This window comes from Lipotes vexillifer, unplaced genomic scaffold (assembly GCF_000442215.2).
Source record: "Lipotes vexillifer unplaced genomic scaffold, Lipotes_vexillifer_v1.1 scaffold515, whole genome shotgun sequence".
In the NCBI taxonomy this organism is placed as follows: Eukaryota; Metazoa; Chordata; class Mammalia; order Artiodactyla; family Lipotidae; genus Lipotes; species Lipotes vexillifer.
In genome coordinates, this window is record NW_006772017.1 from 2,189,322 (window position 1) to 2,207,659 (window position 18,338).

The window sequence follows — 18,338 nt, forward strand, 5'->3', positions numbered from 1 at the left end:
GGCATGTGGGATCTTCCCGGACCGGGGCACGAGCCCGTGTATCCTGTGTCGGCAGGCAGACTCTCAACTACTGCGCCACCAGGGAAGCCCGGAAGAGAACTCTTTAAGCAGGACTCAAAGGGAGAATTTCTTTCAATTATGTTTCCTCCTGATTATTTAAGCAAGTATTATTGTGTTTTCATATTTTTAAATAGAAAATATTAAAAAAGTATTATTAACAACATTAAAGTCAATGACACATCTGCTTCAAAATAATATGGAGGTGGGGAGTGATGAAGATGGGGCAGGACTGGCCATAGGTTGGTGGTTCTTAGGGCCGGGTGATGGGAGCTATTCTGTTTGCTTTTGTATGTGCTCAAAATTTTCTATAAGTAAAAAGATTATTTTTTAAAAGTAAAATAGTAAGAATGGTTAAAAAAAATTAATCATAGTCCCCCACTAGGGGACGGTCACAGTTTATTTTGGGTTTTTTCCAGTATTTTCCCTGTGCATACATGTATCACACTATACATACACCACATACGGACACCACCATAAGGCTGAGGAAACTTGGACTTCCACACATAGCCGAAAGTCTGATATGTTCAAGGGGGACTTTGAGCTAGATATGTTGCTCTGATTTTTATGGATTTTTTTTTTAATAGTTGAGAACATGGGGCTTGTAAACACAACTACTCCTAATTTTCTCCCTCAAAACCACGTGTAAAGGATACATAGAAGTGTTCAAAATGGATGTTTTGGTTTCATTTTGTTCCTTTTTGTTTTTAGCTATGCCTCTGTAGGCTGAGTGACCGTGACCTCAAGGTGGCTCATGGAGAGCTGGCGGGCAAGCAGCTGCTAATGGAAGATGTCCTTCTGAGTAACTATCATATGATCACAGAGGGTCCCCCAGGATGGCAGGCCACACTGGACAAAAATACACAGGTATTCTTGGTGAACGGTCTATGTACTTGACCAGTGCTGCGTTGTACTGAAGGACCTTTCTATCTGGGAGATGGACTAGATAGCTTCATCTATCCCATAGCCTCTCCCAGAGTCCCGGGACTGTGCTTATACTGCACGGGAGCAGCAGTGAAGCAGGGGTAGCCCGTGAGAGCCTCTCCAAAGTACGTTCTTTCACAGCAAGTCTCATGATCAGTGGTATATCTATTTCTTTTAATTTTAAAACTAGAACAAACTTCATGGGGGGCGGTCCGTTGAAACCAGTTTGAACTCCAACTGGCTGCTTTTCCTTGTGAGTCTCACACATTTCGGGCTGGAGTTGGCAGGGTATGACAGAGGCCCCAGGTGAACATCTTCAGCCTGGCTCCTGTCTGCATCACCCCCCTAACCCATGGACTTCTAAGCAAGCACTCCCTTCTCCGGACTTGTCTCCCTGAAGCTCTAAGGTACCAAGAGCCAGTAGTCCCCCTAGTATCATAACTTGAAACAATTCTGCATGATTCCGGAACTAGACAGAGACTTGTCTGGACATGGGGTAAGCTAGCCAGTGCCCCCATTTAAAGAGTCCCCTTTTCAGAGCCAAAGTCTCTGCACCAGCCATTTCCATTTCCATTTCCTTACCTTCCATACACTCTTTAGAAACTGTGATCTGTCTTCTTCCTCATCTCACCAAGACGGCTCTCACTGAGAGCACCGTGGTCCTTGTCACTAAATCTCCTGGATACTTTTCAGTCCCCTTCCAACCTGAACCCTTAGCAGCATTTGACACAGTGTGTCCTTCTTGAAGCCTCTCTGCCCTTAGCTTCTAAAGCACAACTCTCTCCAGTTTTCCTCCGACATGGTGGGCCATGCCTTCCCAGACTTCTGTGTCAAGTCCCCTACCTCTGCCAATCCTGAAAATGTTGCTTTTTGGGTTCTGTCCCACTTCCACCACTGCCAGGGCTGCATTTTGACTTCCATGACTCTAGCCACTTTTGTCTTTGTGGGCCCATTTCTCCATTAAAAAACGTGAAGAATTATAGTTTACAACTGTGTTAATATAAAGTATATTAATATCATAAATTATAGCATTTTATTCAACCTAAATATTCTTTTTTTTTCTGATTTTAAAAGAAATTAAAACATTTTGTGGGCCCTAAACACTGTGCCTTCTGTGTCTAATCAATAAGTTGGGCCTGAACACTATTAATAGAACATTATTAATTAATAATGTCTATGATTGAGATCTGTTCAGAGGCTTTATTAACTATTAATTTCTTTAATTCTCACAATAATCCCGTGAGGTAGGTACTTACATTATTCTCATTTTATAGATAAGAATACCAAGACTCAAAAAGGTTAAATGATATGCCTAAAAGTCACTTGCCGAGAGAGAAAAGAAACCCAGGTTCCAACCTAACAGTCTGGCCCCGGAGCTCCCTCATACTCTTATCCATGATACTGCTCCACTCCTCGCCCTCTCCATGGGCAAACCCAACTACTTTTATAACTTGGATGGCTTTATGCAATGACTCCAAAATTTACATGTCTAGTCCAAATCTCAATCCTATCAGATTCATATGTTCAACTGCCTTGTTCCATCTCAGAGACACCGTGTCCCAAACTGAGCTCATTTTACTGCCCCTAAAGGTGCTCCTCCTTCCTTATTCCCTGTCAGTTAACCACCACCTGCCCAGTTACCCAGGCAAAAAATATCTGGACACCCATCTTTGATTTCTGTCTATCATACCCCGCAGTCAGACACCAAGTTCTACTATCCTATTATTTTAGTATCTTTCAAGTTTTCTCCATCCTCCCTCAGCACTCCCCTCCACCAGTCCAAATCACTGTCATCTCCTAATGCTGGGCCAAGATCATAACCTCCAAAGGACTCCCTGTATTCCCTTTGCCTTCTTCACGTCCACTCACCAGGATAGTATTTTAAAATGCAAACCCGACTATGTCACTTCCCTCCTATAACTCTCCAATGACTTCCAAATGCCCTGAGAATAGAGTCTGGGTGCCTTAACCAGATCTTCACAACCTGAATCCTGCCAATATCTCTACCCTCAACTCCTTTTATTTTGTCAGATGCACCACGCTCTCTGCTCAGTACCTTCATGCAAACTGGCCCCTCTGGTGGAAAACTTCCCTGTCCTCCCACTCTCTGCTTCATCATCTGATTAACTCCTACTTATCCTTCAGATTTCAACTTCCAAACCACTCTTTCAGAAGCTTTATCTGATCTCCCACCTTTGAGCCAATACCCCTCTGTGCCAGTTAGGGTGCACCTGCTAGAAGTAACTAGTCATGACTTAAATTAGAAAGTGTATTAATCTTTCCAAACAGGTCTAGAAGGAGGCAGTTCATCTTGGTGCAGGCACCCAGCTCTGCCGTCCTGGGTATGTCAGCAAAATGTCTCCCTCATCCTTGTAAGATGAAGACAGGAGCAAAAAAGCTTTCTCCTTAAGGGGCTTTGTCTTTTTATCAAGGAGGGAAATCTTTTTCAGAAGACTTCCAGTAGATTTTTCTTGTGTCTCACTGGCTAAAACTGAGTCACAAGTCCATTTCAGGCCAACTAGTGGAAGAGGAAGTATGTTAGATGTGCCAACTAAATTCCACAGCGGGATTCAATGCTTCACCCAGAGGGAGCATTTGCAAATCTGGATATAGACTAAGTAGTGCCAAGACCAAGAAGCCTGCCAAAGGGCCCTTTGGTCCTTCTGTTTACTCTCTTTTGGCCCTGTTTCTGACGGATTACCATCTTTCCCTGACAATTCTGCCCTCCCCTGCCTTGTTCTTTATCCTGTTTCCTGTTCCTTCTCCCATCCTGTAAAACACTTAGGAAGAGAAGACTTCTCTTAACAGGAATATATTAACAAGGTAAGTTTGCTTTTAAATTATTATTTATTTTAATTGGTTTTATTTTATGATTGGTTCCATTTAAGAGTATTTCAATATTCATAGACAATAGGCAGCCCTGGAATTTATACTGCCTGTGACTTAGGACTCTAGGTTTCCTGTCCCAGCTATGCCACCAGTTCTATGACCTCTTAGACTTCAGTCTCTAAGACTCCCAAGTGAAGGTGATGGATTAGCTCAGGACCTTTAAAATGGTCCCAGGAGCCCTGGGTTCCTCAGAGGCACCTTGGGGCTTTTTGAGCGGAGGGGCCCAACTACATGGCCTGTAGGCAGCCCCCTCCTTGTCACCACGCTTGGCCTTGGTCTGTTGGATATCTTGGGTCACTGAGTAAGATTTCATTTGCTGAAAGGCTTCTGAGGATAAAATAAATTTGGAAACGCATGAATTAGCTGATTGTTGAGGAGGTAGGCTACTAGGTGGAAGGGTTGCCAGCTGTTGGCAGGAGTTCACTCTCCCCTTGGTCTTGCTTGTAGTTCTTCCCCTAACCACCTCTCTTTCTGGCGGCCCCACCCCCATCCTACCCTCCCCATATGTTAATAGCACTGGTCTAGGGTCCAGTTACATCATGTGGTGGTTCTTCCTGTTCCTGGCCAGGAAACTTGAGTGTCCAAGGTGTTGTTACCTGAATGTCCTCTGAGTCCCTTCCTGTCATAACATCATGGTCCAGGTGTGCAAAGGAAAGCTCCTTTTCCTATAACTGAGACACTGTCTTCAGGCTGAGGGTGGGATACAGGTTCCCCTTCTGTCTGTCACTCTCTGGGTAGCCCTGGCCCTCACATCGCTGGTGCAGGAGAGCAGGGACCTTATTCCCTCCATGTCCTCCTGGGCTCACAGCAGCCCCTCAACAAACACTTATTTAAGGAAAGCACCAAAGAATGAATGAACAAATCATAATTTTAAAGTGAAATTTCCTATTGAATAATAAATTCAAATCAAGAGACATGTTCTCTGCCTAACTTTTAAAGGATGGGAGGAGGAATAGGAGATAAGATAAACTTAAGTTTCCATTTCCTTACCCATAAAATGGGTAAAATCCCCAATTTAAAGTTATAATATAGCTCTACCATGATGGGTTGTTAAATCTTGAGTGTGTGGAAGAGCTCTTTCCAAAATGCAGAGGCTAAACATGAAAGGCTCAATTTTTCAAAGGCAGATAAAATGTTGGCACCCAAGTAAAAGAGTTTTAAAGTGAGTGGTTCACAGCTCAAGCAGAAAATTGAAATGGAGACATTTTTCTCCTTTCTATATACTGTCTATTCAGGAAGGATGCTTATACTCTCTAAGCTCTACATGTGCTGCTGGCCTGTAAACCATTCCTCCTGGGGAGAAAAGTCATTCTCCAAAGACTTCATTCTGCATGAGCTGAATGAATGTAAAAAGTCATCCTGTAGTGGTCTATGACTAATAAGAAAAAAAAAAAAAGAATTTCTGTAATGCTTTCAGCCAGATTTGTCCAGAGTACAAGGATTCAGAAGTCGGTTCCAAAGCAGCCCAAAGACCTCCAGACTGCTGGGGAGCCCATGTGATGCAGTGATGTCCTTTGCTTTGCTGAGATCATTTCTGGTGCTCTGGAAGCAACTGGAAGCGCTAAAGGAGCACTGGGGCCGACTCAAGCTGCGAGGCCAGGACATCAATTCTCCCTCTCTCCACAAACAGTTCTCAGAGCTCTGTGGGTGAGTGTGCTCAGGGGGAAATTCATGTGAAGGAGTGGAACCCGGGATCTGGCAGATTACTGCCCTTGCTCTGAGGGTGACGTTTGGTCCATGAATTTGTTATGCCTAGCCCCACTGATCACAGAGGAAGCTGGGCAGTGTGTCTCTGTGAACAGTGCTTTACAGGAAAAGCTGAGCTCTATTGACTGCAGGGACGGCCCTGGAATCCACTGAGCAACACTGTAATCATTTTCCCAGAGTTCTGTCACTGGGAACTGGTGCTTCTGAAGTGTCCCTTCAGTGCTAACTCTAAGCTTTTTAGCTCATAGGATCCCAGCGAGAATTGAGTGGGGAGTGCTGCTGCCGTGACCTCCTCTCTGCTCTCTGCCCCATTAGACCCAAGTCTAATGAGTCTCTGAGAGCCTCAGGCATCACAGCCAAGGGTACAATATGGTGCAGCATGAGGTGTTCAGTATGCAGAGTGCTGGGTTGTTTTCTCAACTTCAAGCCCTGGCTGGGATGACTTAGCTGGTGGGAAAGGCATGTGGTTTCTGCCATGTGTCTGTAACCAAACAAGCATTCACTAAGCACCCAACCACCACCCCAGGACCTTACTGAGGGTATTAGGGCTCACTTTGGTGGCCTAGTCCAAATTGTCTATCTTATGAGTTATGACAGTCAGCTTTCCTGGTAAACAGGGAGTGAGGAGACTTGTCAATATTTTGAAGAATGAAGACTGAAATTAAGTGTGCCCAATGGGAAAAGGCCTCACGATTTAATATTGACTATGGGAGTGGTAACTGTGGTGGATTTAGATGTCGATGTAAGTGTCTGTGATGAGTTGGGAGGTTTATGCATGATGACAGGAAACAGAACATGAATGAAGAGAATTGTCAGAGAATCTGAAAGAGAAAAAATGTTTGTTAATTTCTGTCTCTCTTCTTTAATAGAACTGACATTCTCTACCCTAGCATGAAAGCTATAGCGAGGCAGATGGGGAAAGAAGATGAATTTGAGGACTTATAATAAGCAGTAAGTCTACTCTTCCCCCTAAAGGAGCTTCAGAAATTGAAATAAAAACTCAGCAGGTATGCAGGAGCTATTTTTTTTTCTTTTTCTTTTCTTTTTTAATAGATCTTTATTGGAGTATAATTGCTTCACAATACTGTGTTAGTTTCTGTTGTACAACAAAGGGAATCAGCCATATGCATACATATATCTCCATATCCCCTCCCTCTTGAGCCTCCCTCCCACCCTCCCTATCCCACCCTTCTAGGTGGTCGCAAAGCACCGAGCTGATCTCCCTGTGCTATGCGGCTGCTTCCCACTAGCTATCTATTTTACATTTGGTAGTGTATATATGTCCATGCCACTCTCACTTCACCCCAGCTTCCCCCTCCCCCCGCACCCCGTGTCCTCAAGTCCATTGCAGGAGCTATCTTGAACTTGACTTGAAAATTTGCTTTATGACATTAGCACATAAAACTACAGATATACCCAAGTGGTGTTTTTTCTAAGAAGATAAGTGTTTATTGAGGGTTTGTAAATTGCTGAACAGACTCTGAGGAAACTCAGTATGTAAAGGTATGTGGGGCTTTGATTAAGCAAATAACTACCCTTTAACATCTCAGTTCTGTAAGTCTAGGTTTTCATATTTTTATTTTCTTCAAATTAAAAAAAAAAGACAATAGAAAACATAATCACTAGCATCTTAAACATAAAATCCTGCACACAGGTATCTCCCCTGCAACACGCACACTCATGGAAGTGGAATATTTAAAATAGCTCCTGTGATTGTTTTTCTGAGAATAAGACAACACAATTTATGTACTAGTGTATTTGGTGTGTGTTGATGGTCTCTGTGGAGGGGTTGTTTTCCCAAGTGTTTGTTCCTCTTGGTCCTGGGATGCGGGCTCTGCCTGGCTGTGCTTATTGTAACAGGGCACAAAGACTCTAGCTGGTTGGGTGTAAGTGCAGAGCTGCATGTCCACTGAGCATCCAGGAGAACTCAGCACTCGCCCCCCCCCACCCCCTGCCCATACACACACCCCAGTCCCAAGCCCGTTGCTTACCCTTCTGAACTCTGCTTCCTCTCTAGCACCTGGGGTCCTCTGACAGGGAGAAACGTGGGCTTTGCAAGCATAATGGGTAGAGTAAGAGCTCAGGGGTATTGGAACACAGTTTTTTCTTGATCATGTATGGAGTTTTAAATCTTCCCGTGAAATCCTCCTTGGTATCTAAATTGAGTTTCAGACCTAAGAGCTTCTTATAATAACAGCTCATGAAATTCCTGGCCACATTTAGAGACTCCAAAACACAAGAGGTCGCTTCAGACATTGAGCACTTTGCAATTTAGCAGAACCTGGTAAAAAGGGATATATTTTATCAATCAAGATGTGGGCCAGGAAAAAAAGATGTCTGTCTCCAAAAAGGTGCATCTACCCCACTTGGGAACCCAAAAAAAGGAACCGTTTCTTCTTCCCCAGAAGAGAGTAACGAAAGGACTGGACCCAGCCCAAGGCCCTTATGCAAGAATTTAGGAGCCTAGAGTATAAGTCAATAGTGGAGAGTGGCTCTCAAACTGCTTACTCTAGCTTCAGAAACTTCTGGAAAATCTTGAATTTCATATGATCCAGGAAGTATTAAGTTAACAGAGAGATAACACTAGTTGTATCAGAAAAGTCCAAGGAGCAGCATACTCTCCCTATAGGTAAAGTATGTTTATTTTATTACTTTATAAAATAACATTTTTATTATTTTTTCCTAATTATGAAAGCAATCCATGTGTCCATATTCATGGAAAAACAAAAACAAAAATACTACAACACCCAGAAAATAGTATAAAAATTACTTTTTAACACCTTGGCCCAAGAAATAAGTACTTAAAAAAAATTTTTTTTTATTGAAGTATAGTTGATTTACAAGGTTGTATTAGTTTCTGGTGATTCAGTTATATATTCTTTATCAGATTCTTTTCCATTGTAGTTTATTATAAGATATTGACTATAGTTCCCTGTGCTCAGAGAGAAGTGCTTTTGATATATATTCTTGACTTAAAGGGCTTTTAAGTAGAAAACATTTGTAAACTTCAGTCTCTGCTGATTAACTCATAGCTGAAATAAAGTTGAAATGGGGGAAACACATAAAGCTTTTTCTTATATATAAGCGTATATAAATATATATCTTAGAAATACATATATTTGGGATGGGAAGACAATCAAAATTGTTTCATTTGAGGTCTAAAGTCAGGGTGACTTAATGGGCAAGTGACTAGTACACTCCCACAGGACTCTCACAGGGGCACTTGGGGTTTAATGCTTTGTAGGTTCCATCTTGTACTCTTCATTTTCACTTAGAATTTGTATTTTGTAAGTGGCATCCAGTGAGTCGATGGAGGATGCACCAAAGGCTTGTAGCCTGGGCTCACACACACTCCTGCTGCCTCCCCACCTTGCCAGGAGGAGTTCTCAGCTGCCTGTTCCTCTGCCCTCTGGCACCCCAGGCACCACTAACTTCCCCCTCACCATCTGCATCCAGCAATGGCTGCCACTCCCCACCCAGTGGGGGCCTGAGCATGGCGAGCACGGCATGTGTGGGGCATGTGTACCTGACAGCATTTCAGGGACCCCAGACTGGCAGCACCAGGCTATGTTTGATGGGTGACTCACTGGGTGTGAGCTTGTTGCCCATCCTTGGGAACCTAGAATATCCCAGGGCAGAGGTTGCAATACCCTTGGGGTTGCCCATCCGCGGCAGATAGGATCAATGGGCCTGAAGGAAGAGGAGACGCGCAGCTCAACTTCTTTGCCCCTGGCTCGGCATGAAGCCTCAGTCCAGTAGCTAGTAGACCAGGTACATTCATGCACCAGTCACAGGGCGGGGCCCCTGGTGCCTATGAAGGTTGTACTTGCCCTGCGTGCATCCCCATGCTAAGGAGCCAACATTAAAAACAAAAACACTGTGACAGGTCAAGAGAGAGACTGAAGAAGAAAGAAGAACATTTTATATTTTAGTACCTTTAACGGCACTTTTTTCCTGCTTTTTGAACAAGGCCTGCGTTTTTATTTTTCATGGGGCACCATAGATTATGTGGCTGGTCCTTTCTGAACTACAGTGTTTACTCCTAACTCCTACTAATTCTGTAGGAAAATCCACACCTTTGAGCTAAGGGGAGTTGTTTGACTAACAAAATAAATAATGGTTTCCTTTTGAGACAAGGTTCACAGACATTGTAATGTTAATTAATAACCTCTGTGGGCATCTAAGACACTGTGGTTTTATCAGTGCTTCCAGCAACTGAATTCTGTAAGCAGGACTTTGGGAAAAGGCTGTGCAGTGAGAGAGCAGGCCCCCACCAAATGGGCATCTCTGACTGTCACCAGAGAGTAGAGTGTGGTTGAGCTCCGATTACAGAACATTTAACAAGACACAAAGCGACTGTTGTTTGTGCTGTGTTTGCTGCATCCAGGCGGTTCCCTTCCGAGTCCTTGGAGAAAATCCACAAGCACAGGGCAGGTGCAACCATCTGCATGTTTCAGGGCTGTGATGCTTCTGAGACGTCCGGGTGGGGACCCAGGGGGGGAAGTGTCTTTGCTTTGCAGCTGTGCTATGTGTTGCCTTGTGCAGGGTGCTTGTCAGCTGTGCTTGGAAAGGGCCTTCTGTAAGGGGCTGGTGGGAGTCAGGCAAAGGGGAGGGGTAGAGTTATTTTTAATGGTGGTAAGGTTGATATTACCAAACCTTACCAAAACCTAGAGTATACTGGCCAATTCTAAAGTCTTGTTCAGATTCTGTACTCTTAAGCTTTTTAAAATAAATGCCAGTAATGAGGGTGTTTTGTTATTGTTGGTTTTTGGTTTTGAATCATGGTTCAGCATGATTCGGTGGAGAGGCCTGGGTCTTCTCCTGTGCTGACTTCCCCCAGTACAAGTGATGGAGTCCCCACTGTGTGCTAGGGGTGCTTTTATATTCTTCGACTTAGTCTTCCTGAGACCTCTGTGGGCTGGGTATGTGGAAGAGGGTGATAAAACCTTGGAACTCGCACTTACCTACTGGTCATCTCAGCCGCAAGAAGCAGCCATAGTGGATTGGGCTTCCAACAGGGGCTGCTTCTTCATGCAGAGATCACCATTTGTGGTCAAGGTTAGCTTGGGGCTAGGGGTTTCTCCAGAGGGAGTTGGGAATGGAGAGTATTGAGAACAGGGGACATCACAGGCTCAAATATTTCTCCCCTATTTCCTTCCCTCCTCCCCACCTTGTCTTTGAGCTTAATATTTTTATACAGCTTCTGAATGAGCTTCCAGTTTGTCAGTGAACATCTGAAAATGTGGCAGCCACACCTGGTCTGGTGCTAGTTCTTGGTAGCTTGTGCTCCCCTGAGAATGATCAAAAGCAGCCCTAGATATCCTCACTCAGCCTCAGGGCTTGCTTAACAGAGAGATGGGCTCCACTGATTCAAAAAGGCTCTGCCATTCCCCATCCTTGACATTTTGGCATTGAAGTAATTTTTAATCTTCTAAATTTCTCTGAGAAGTTTATAAGGCCAGCAGCCTCCAAAGTGGAGGCATATATCCCAGGGGTGTGGGAAGAAAATACTAGAACTTCTAAATAGATTACGTCTGTATGTAAGAAGCCCATGTTACGCTCTACACTAAGGTGTCCTGAAGTGACCATGGGGAGGCAATGCACAAGAGAATAATAAGAAAGAGTAGAGTTGACAGTACTAATCCTAGTACATGCTTATCTTTAGCCACATTATGAGGTTAAAAAAGATAACCTAATCACATCTAAGAAGTCAGACAAAACTTTTTTTTAAGTCAAAGAAACTATTGGGAATGTGGATCGAGATTTATTCTTATTGTTGATGAATCTCACCCTATGTACATTATGCTTTGCAATATTAGCCATTGATAGTACTAGAGGTAGTTATTAATACATAAACAGACATATGTTAAAGGTGAGTGAACAGAAATGCTTTTCTTGAAGGAAGCACAATCAAAAACATTTGGGAGAACATGGGCTAAGTCAGCATTTCTCCGGAAGTGTGCCCTGGAATACTAACTCCTCAGCGTGTTAATGCAGTAGTTCTCCCAGCCCCCTTTCACTAACAGACTCATGGATTATCTGAAGCTTTCCATTCCCTTGGTAGCACAAGCCAGCAAAGTGCTCACTAATCACAGCCTTTGGGTTGCATATGTTTACCTAGCATCATTGATCATTGTTTGCTCCAAACCTGTTTGTGCCAGTTTTACTTGTCATTGTGTTTGAGTAATTTAATTATTATGTAAACCAATGAAATAGGAGTACCAAAAGAAAGATCTGTTCTCTAAAAACTAAGTTGAAATAGATAAACTGTGGTACATCCAGTCAATGGAATATTACTGAATGCTAAAAAGAAATGAGCTATCAAATCATGAAAAGACATGAAGGAAGCTTAAATGTATATTACTAAGTGAAAGAAGCCAACCTGAAAAGGCTACATATTGTATGATTCCAACTACGTGACATTCAAAAAAAGACAAAACCATGGAGACAGTAAAAAGATCAGTGGTTGCCAGCATTTGAGAGAGGAGAGAACAGTGAATGACACAGCACAGAGGATTTTTAGGGCAATGAAACTATTCTGTATGATACTACAGTAGTGGATACATGCCATTATACATTTGTCCAACCCATAGTTTCACAAGAGTGAACCGTAATGTACACTGTGGACTTTGGATGATAGTGATGTGTCAATGTATGTTCATCAGTTGTAGCAGATGTACCACACTGGTGCGGAATGTTGATAGCCGGGGAGGCTGTATGTTTTGGGTGAGGGTGCAGGGGATTTATGGGAACTCTCTGAATTGTCTGTTCAATTATTCTGTGAACCTAAAACTTCTTTTAACAAAACAAAAAATGATGCTTTTGGATTGTTTCATGGTCTTTAAAATTTCTCTCCATAAAAAGAAACATGCCAAAAACACACACACACTAGAAATTGTAGACCACACACTATGTATTATGATTTATAGAGGAAAGATGGTACAGAACTCCAGTGAGTGGGTACATACAAAGAAAAAGCCTAGGCTCTATGTTAGAAGATTGGCAAATGTTTGTATAATTTGTGTTCGTTTGGGTTTTTTTTGCGGTACGCGGGCCTCTCACTGTTGTGGCCTCTCCCGTTGCGGAGCACAGGCTCCGGACGTGCAGGCTCAGCGGCCATGGCTCACGGGCCCAGCCGCTCCACGGCACGTGGGATCTCCCCAGACCGGGGCACGAACCCGTGTCCCCTGCATCGGCAGGCAGACTCCCAACCACTGCGCCACCAGGGAAGCCCTTTTTGTGTATTTTTAATTTAAATAAAATGTTTAGGATAGTGCATGTCATTTTTAAAGCATTCTCTGGTTTAACAGACTTCTTATGATTGACGAACCAACTCTTAGTCTTGATTGCATTGGACAGGAGGATTTCTACTGTGTTTTGCAGGGGTTAGGGAAGAAGGGTTTTATTTGCTTTTTAAAAATAAGTTTGGGAAACTGGGAGTAAATAATGTTAGAAAGGTTCCTTTACTCCAGACTTTCTCAGAGCCTTTACTATCCTACTGTGTGTTGAATCTCCAGAGAGAGAGTATGAAATGTTCTTTGAATTTATTTGACCACAGAACCCTTTTATTCCCTTGGGAATATCTTTCATCACCTCAAAGAACTAGTGTTCTGGGAAGCAGTTTGAGAAACACAGGAGTACAAAATTCATACATATGCTTGAAGCAATAAGGTTTTCAACCTACCCATTGCCCCCAGCCACCCAGCTGATCAAGAGAACAACTGTGATTGGCAGTTGTGTGCCTTCAAATTTCAATTCTGCCTTGGTTTAGGATGCAGGGGCCCCTCGGGTGCAGAGCGTTGGTGGTTGCGTTAGAGAAGTGAAGTGCTGCCAAACCAAGGTGCCCTTCAGAAGGAGGGGGTTGTGTGGGTGTGGGGTGTTCAGAGAGGAAGAGAGGGGAAGTGGTTTGGCCACCAGGAAGTCAAAGTTTCCTTCAGTCAGATGACCTAGGAACAGAGTGAGAGGGAAGAAAAAATGGTAATTGTACCCCCAGGGTGCTATCTCCCTCCCACCTCCATGCTTTGTCTTAAAGAAGCCATGCACACACACACACCTAAAATGGGACACGTTTGGAGACCACCAACACCACCTGGCCAGGAACTGTTTCTCTTGGATGAATTCTTCTCATCCTGACTTCGCCTGACTCCTGCCTACAGATGCAGGTGCATGTCTGAACTTGAACTCAGGAGGAGGAAGCATGCCGGGAAGAATTCCCAACACTTCAGTAAAATATTACCCCCTTAGCTGAACCCATAGCTAAACCCCAAACCAGCTCTGTGGGCATTTGCCAGGTGAAAATCCCCAAACTAGAAGTGTGTGGCCCCTCACAAGGATTATCTGTGAGCCAGAGACCTGCCAGGAAAGTACCCTGGAAAAAGTATCCGGTTTCTTATCTGAACATTTCTGAAACATACATGAGCTCTGTCTTGTCAAAGTTTAGACTTATGGAAGTCTTAAACATCTTAGAAGTATGAACTTCTAGGCACAACATTAACTCTTGGATTTTCTACTTCAACTATGTTAGGACAGTGGTGATATGTCTATTCACCTTTATTATCCTAAAGAAAAAGCAAAATCAGATTTATTTGTTTATGATGGAAAGTAGCCAATTGTAGAAGAAATGTGGAATTCCATTTTGAAAAACAGGACCCCTGATAAATAATTAAGTGCAAATACCAGAGGCTCCTGCTCTGTCATATCCACATTTCGGGGAGGATTTTGCTGGACACATGCTCTTGTGTGCACTGAGTCTCCCGTCTGAAAATGAAAGTATGAGTAGGAAATCTCATCTAAAATTAGAAACAGGTAGGGGCAGGGAGAGGCCCTGTGGGTACCCTTGCTGGTGGCCAGCCCCACCCCCAACAGAAAAGGGAGTGGGGGGGGCTTGGCTTCCACCTCTGACGCCCTAGGGCTCTGTCAGTTTCAGGACTCCCTGGGAGTGGGAAGAGGAGAGAAATAGGTGAGCGAGGTTAGGAGGTGCAAGCTTCCAATTACAAAGTGAGTCATGGGGACAAAATGTACAGCAGAGGGAATATAGTTAATAATATTGTAATAACTTTGTATGGTGACAGATGGTAGCTAGATTTATGGTGGTGATCATTTTGTCATGTATATGAATATTGAATCACTATGTTGTGCACCTGCAGCTAACACAATGTGGTAGATCAATTATACCTCAATAAAAAAAAAAAAAAGACTCTCCTGGGGTGGCGCACTAGGAAGTAGGCCTCACACAAGATGATTACGTACACAAGTACTTTTGCTCTCCCATATGGAAGTTAAAGAGTGTTGACATACTTCATTGTTCCAGCACTGTCATATTATTTTTAAATTTGATTTTATTTTTTAACAGATAATGCATTTACCTTGTTCAAAACTCAAAATGACATAAAACATACATATTTAGCAGGCTTGTTGCCACCATTGACCCCCTTCTGCCACCCCTATGTAATCATCTTTTTCAGTTTTTAATATATCCTTTTCAGTGCTTTTTATACATATACTATTTCATTCTTTTATTCAATACCTATTTCCTAAGCACCTGCTATTTTCTAGGCTATATATTTTAAGCACTGTTTTGGGCATACAGTAGTCCTCCCTTTTCTGTGCGGAGTATGTTGCAACACCCCTAGTGGATGCCTAAAACCAGGGATAGTACCAAACCCTATATATATATATATATATATATATATTTAGGGTTTATATAGTATACTGTGTTTTTTTCCTATACATATATACCTACGATAAGGTTTAATTTATAAGTTAGGCACAGTAAGAAATGAACAATAACTAATAATAAAATCGAACACTTATAACAATATATTATAAAAAAGTTACGTGAGTGTGGTCTCTCTCGAAATATTGTACTGTACTCACCCTTCTTCTTGTGATGGTATGAGACGATAAAATGCCTACGTGATGAGAGGAAGTGAGGCGAATGACGTTGGCATTGTGGTTTAGCACTGGGCTTCTGTTGATCTTCTAACGGCAGGTCAGAAAGAGGATCGTCTGCTTCAGGTGACCCTGGATCATCGGGCCATTATGACGTCCATGGTTGGACAGGAGGAGACTATGTTAGTGGTTGGGGATCCCAGGTGGGGCGGGATGGAGCAGGATGGCCCAAGATTTCATCTTGCTACTCAAAATGGTGCTCAATTTAAAACTTACGAATTGTTTATTTCTGCAAGTTTCCATTTAATATTTGCAGACCGCAGTTGACCACAGGTAACTAAAACTGCAGAAAGCAAAACCACAAATAAGGGAAGACTACTGTACATCCTAACTGTCATGGAGCAAAAATCCTTACTCTCATGGAATTTATCATCTAGAAGGGGGTAGACAGACAATAATCAATGAACATAAGAAATAAGAAAATAATGGAGTGAGGAGGATGGTGGTGTGAAGGTTCAAAGGGGCACATTGTAATTTTAAACAGGGTAGTCAGGATAGACTTCACTGAGAAAGTGACGTTTTGAGCAGAGTTGAAGGTGAGGGAGTTAGCTATGTGGGTATCTGGGGGAAGAGCATTCCAGACAGAAAGACAGCCCATAACAAAGGCCCGAAGCAGAGCATGCCTGTCATATTCATGGAAGAGCAAAGACCCAAGTGTGGCTGGAGTGAGGAGAGTGAGGGAGAGTAGTAGGAGATGAAGTCAGAGAGGAAGCATGAAAGGACAACAGACTGTGCAGGAGCTTGCAAGGACTTTAGTGTTTACTCTGAATGTGATGGGGAGCCTGTCCCAGATTTTGAGTGGCATGATCTGACTTACATTTGAATAGAATCCCTCTGGCTGCTATGTTGGGAACAAAGGGTGGAAGAAGGGAGAGGCTGGTTGTTTTTTTTTTTTTTTTTTTTTTTTTTTTTTATTCCATTGATCTATCTTTCTGTTTTTGTGCCAGTACCATACTGTCTTGATTACTGTAGCTTTGTAGTATAGTCTGAAGTCAGGCAGCCTGATTCCTCCAGCTCCATTTTTTGTTCTCAAGATTGCTTTGGCTATTCGGGGTCTTTTGTGTTTCCATACAAATTGTGAAATTTTTTGTTCTAGTTCTGTGAAAAATGCCAGTGGTAGTTTGATAGGGATTGCATTGAATCTATAGATTGCTTTGGGGAGTAGAGTCATTTTCACAATGTTGATTCTTCCAATCCAAGAACAGGATATATCTCTCCATCTGTTTGTGTCATCTTTGATTTCTTTGATTGTTCCAGCACTGTCATATTATTTTTAAATTTGATTTTATTTTTTAACAGATAATGCATTTACCTTGTTCAAAACTCAAAATGACATAAAACATACATATTTAGCAGGCTTGTTGCCACCATTGACCCCCTTCTGCCACCCCTATGTAATCATCTTTTTCAGTTTTTAATATATCCTTTTCAGTGCTTTTTATACATATACTATTTCATTCTTTTATTCAATACCTATTTCCTAAGCACCTGCTATTTTCTAGGCTATATATTTTAAGCACTGTTTTGGGCATACAGTAGTCCTCCCTTTTCTGTGCGGAGTATGTTGCAACACCCCTAGTGGATGCCTAAAACCAGGGATAGTACCAAACCCTATATATATATATATATATATATATATTTAGGGTTTATATAGTATACTGTGTTTTTTTCCTATACATATATACCTACGATAAGGTTTAATTTATAAGTTAGGCACAGTAAGAAATGAACAATAACTAATAATAAAATCGAACACTTATAACAATATATTATAAAAAAGTTACGTGAGTGTGGTCTCTCTCGAAATATTGTACTGTACTCACCCTTCTTCTTGTGATGGTATGAGACGATAAAATGCCTACGTGATGAGAGGAAGTGAGGCGAATGACGTTGGCATTGTGGTTTAGCACTGGGCTTCTGTTGATCTTCTAACGGCAGGTCAGAAAGAGGATCGTCTGCTTCAGGTGACCCTGGATCATCGGGCCATTATGACGTCCATGGTTGGACAGGAGGAGACTATGTTAGTGGTTGGGGATCCCAGGTGGGGCGGGATGGAGCAGGATGGCCCAAGATTTCATCTTGCTACTCAAAATGGTGCTCAATTTAAAACTTACGAATTGTTTATTTCTGCAAGTTTCCATTTAATATTTGCAGACCGCAGTTGACCACAGGTAACTAAAACTGCAGAAAGCAAAACCACAAATAAGGGAAGACTACTGTACATCCTAACTGTCATGGAGCAAAAATCCTTACTCTCATGGAATTTATCATCTAGAAGGGGGTAGACAGACAATAATCAATGAACATAAGAAATAAGAAAATAATGGAGTGAGGAGGATGGTGGTGTGAAGGTTCAAAGGGGCACATTGTAATTTTAAACAGGGTAGTCAGGATAGACTTCACTGAGAAAGTGACGTTTTGAGCAGAGTTGAAGGTGAGGGAGTTAGCTATGTGGGTATCTGGGGGAAGAGCATTCCAGACAGAAAGACAGCCCATAACAAAGGCCCGAAGCAGAGCATGCCTGTCATATTCATGGAAGAGCAAAGACCCAAGTGTGGCTGGAGTGAGGAGAGTGAGGGAGAGTAGTAGGAGATGAAGTCAGAGAGGAAGCATGAAAGGACAACAGACTGTGCAGGAGCTTGCAAGGACTTTAGTGTTTACTCTGAATGTGATGGGGAGCCTGTCCCAGATTTTGAGTGGCATGATCTGACTTACATTTGAATAGAATCCCTCTGGCTGCTATGTTGGGAACAAAGGGTGGAAGAAGGGAGAGGCTGGTTGTTTTTTTTTTTTTTTTTTTTTTTTTTTTT

General features: G+C 42.6%; 1 protein-coding gene across 1 annotated transcript in view; it reads left to right on the forward strand.

The window, feature by feature from the left end:
- The first annotated feature begins 323 nt into the window (after window positions 1-323).
- The window catches only part of LOC103090087 (coiled-coil domain-containing protein 162-like), a 22,551-nt gene continuing 4,536 nt past the window's right edge, over window positions 324-18,338 (forward strand). The window contains 7 exon segments of the mRNA XM_082931283.1: window positions 324-347; window positions 769-924; window positions 5,288-5,517; window positions 6,447-6,517; window positions 6,520-6,584; window positions 8,091-8,140; window positions 8,142-8,206. Coding sequence (XP_082787409.1) covers window positions 324-347; window positions 769-924; window positions 5,288-5,517; window positions 6,447-6,517; window positions 6,520-6,584; window positions 8,091-8,140; window positions 8,142-8,206 — 661 coding nt within the window.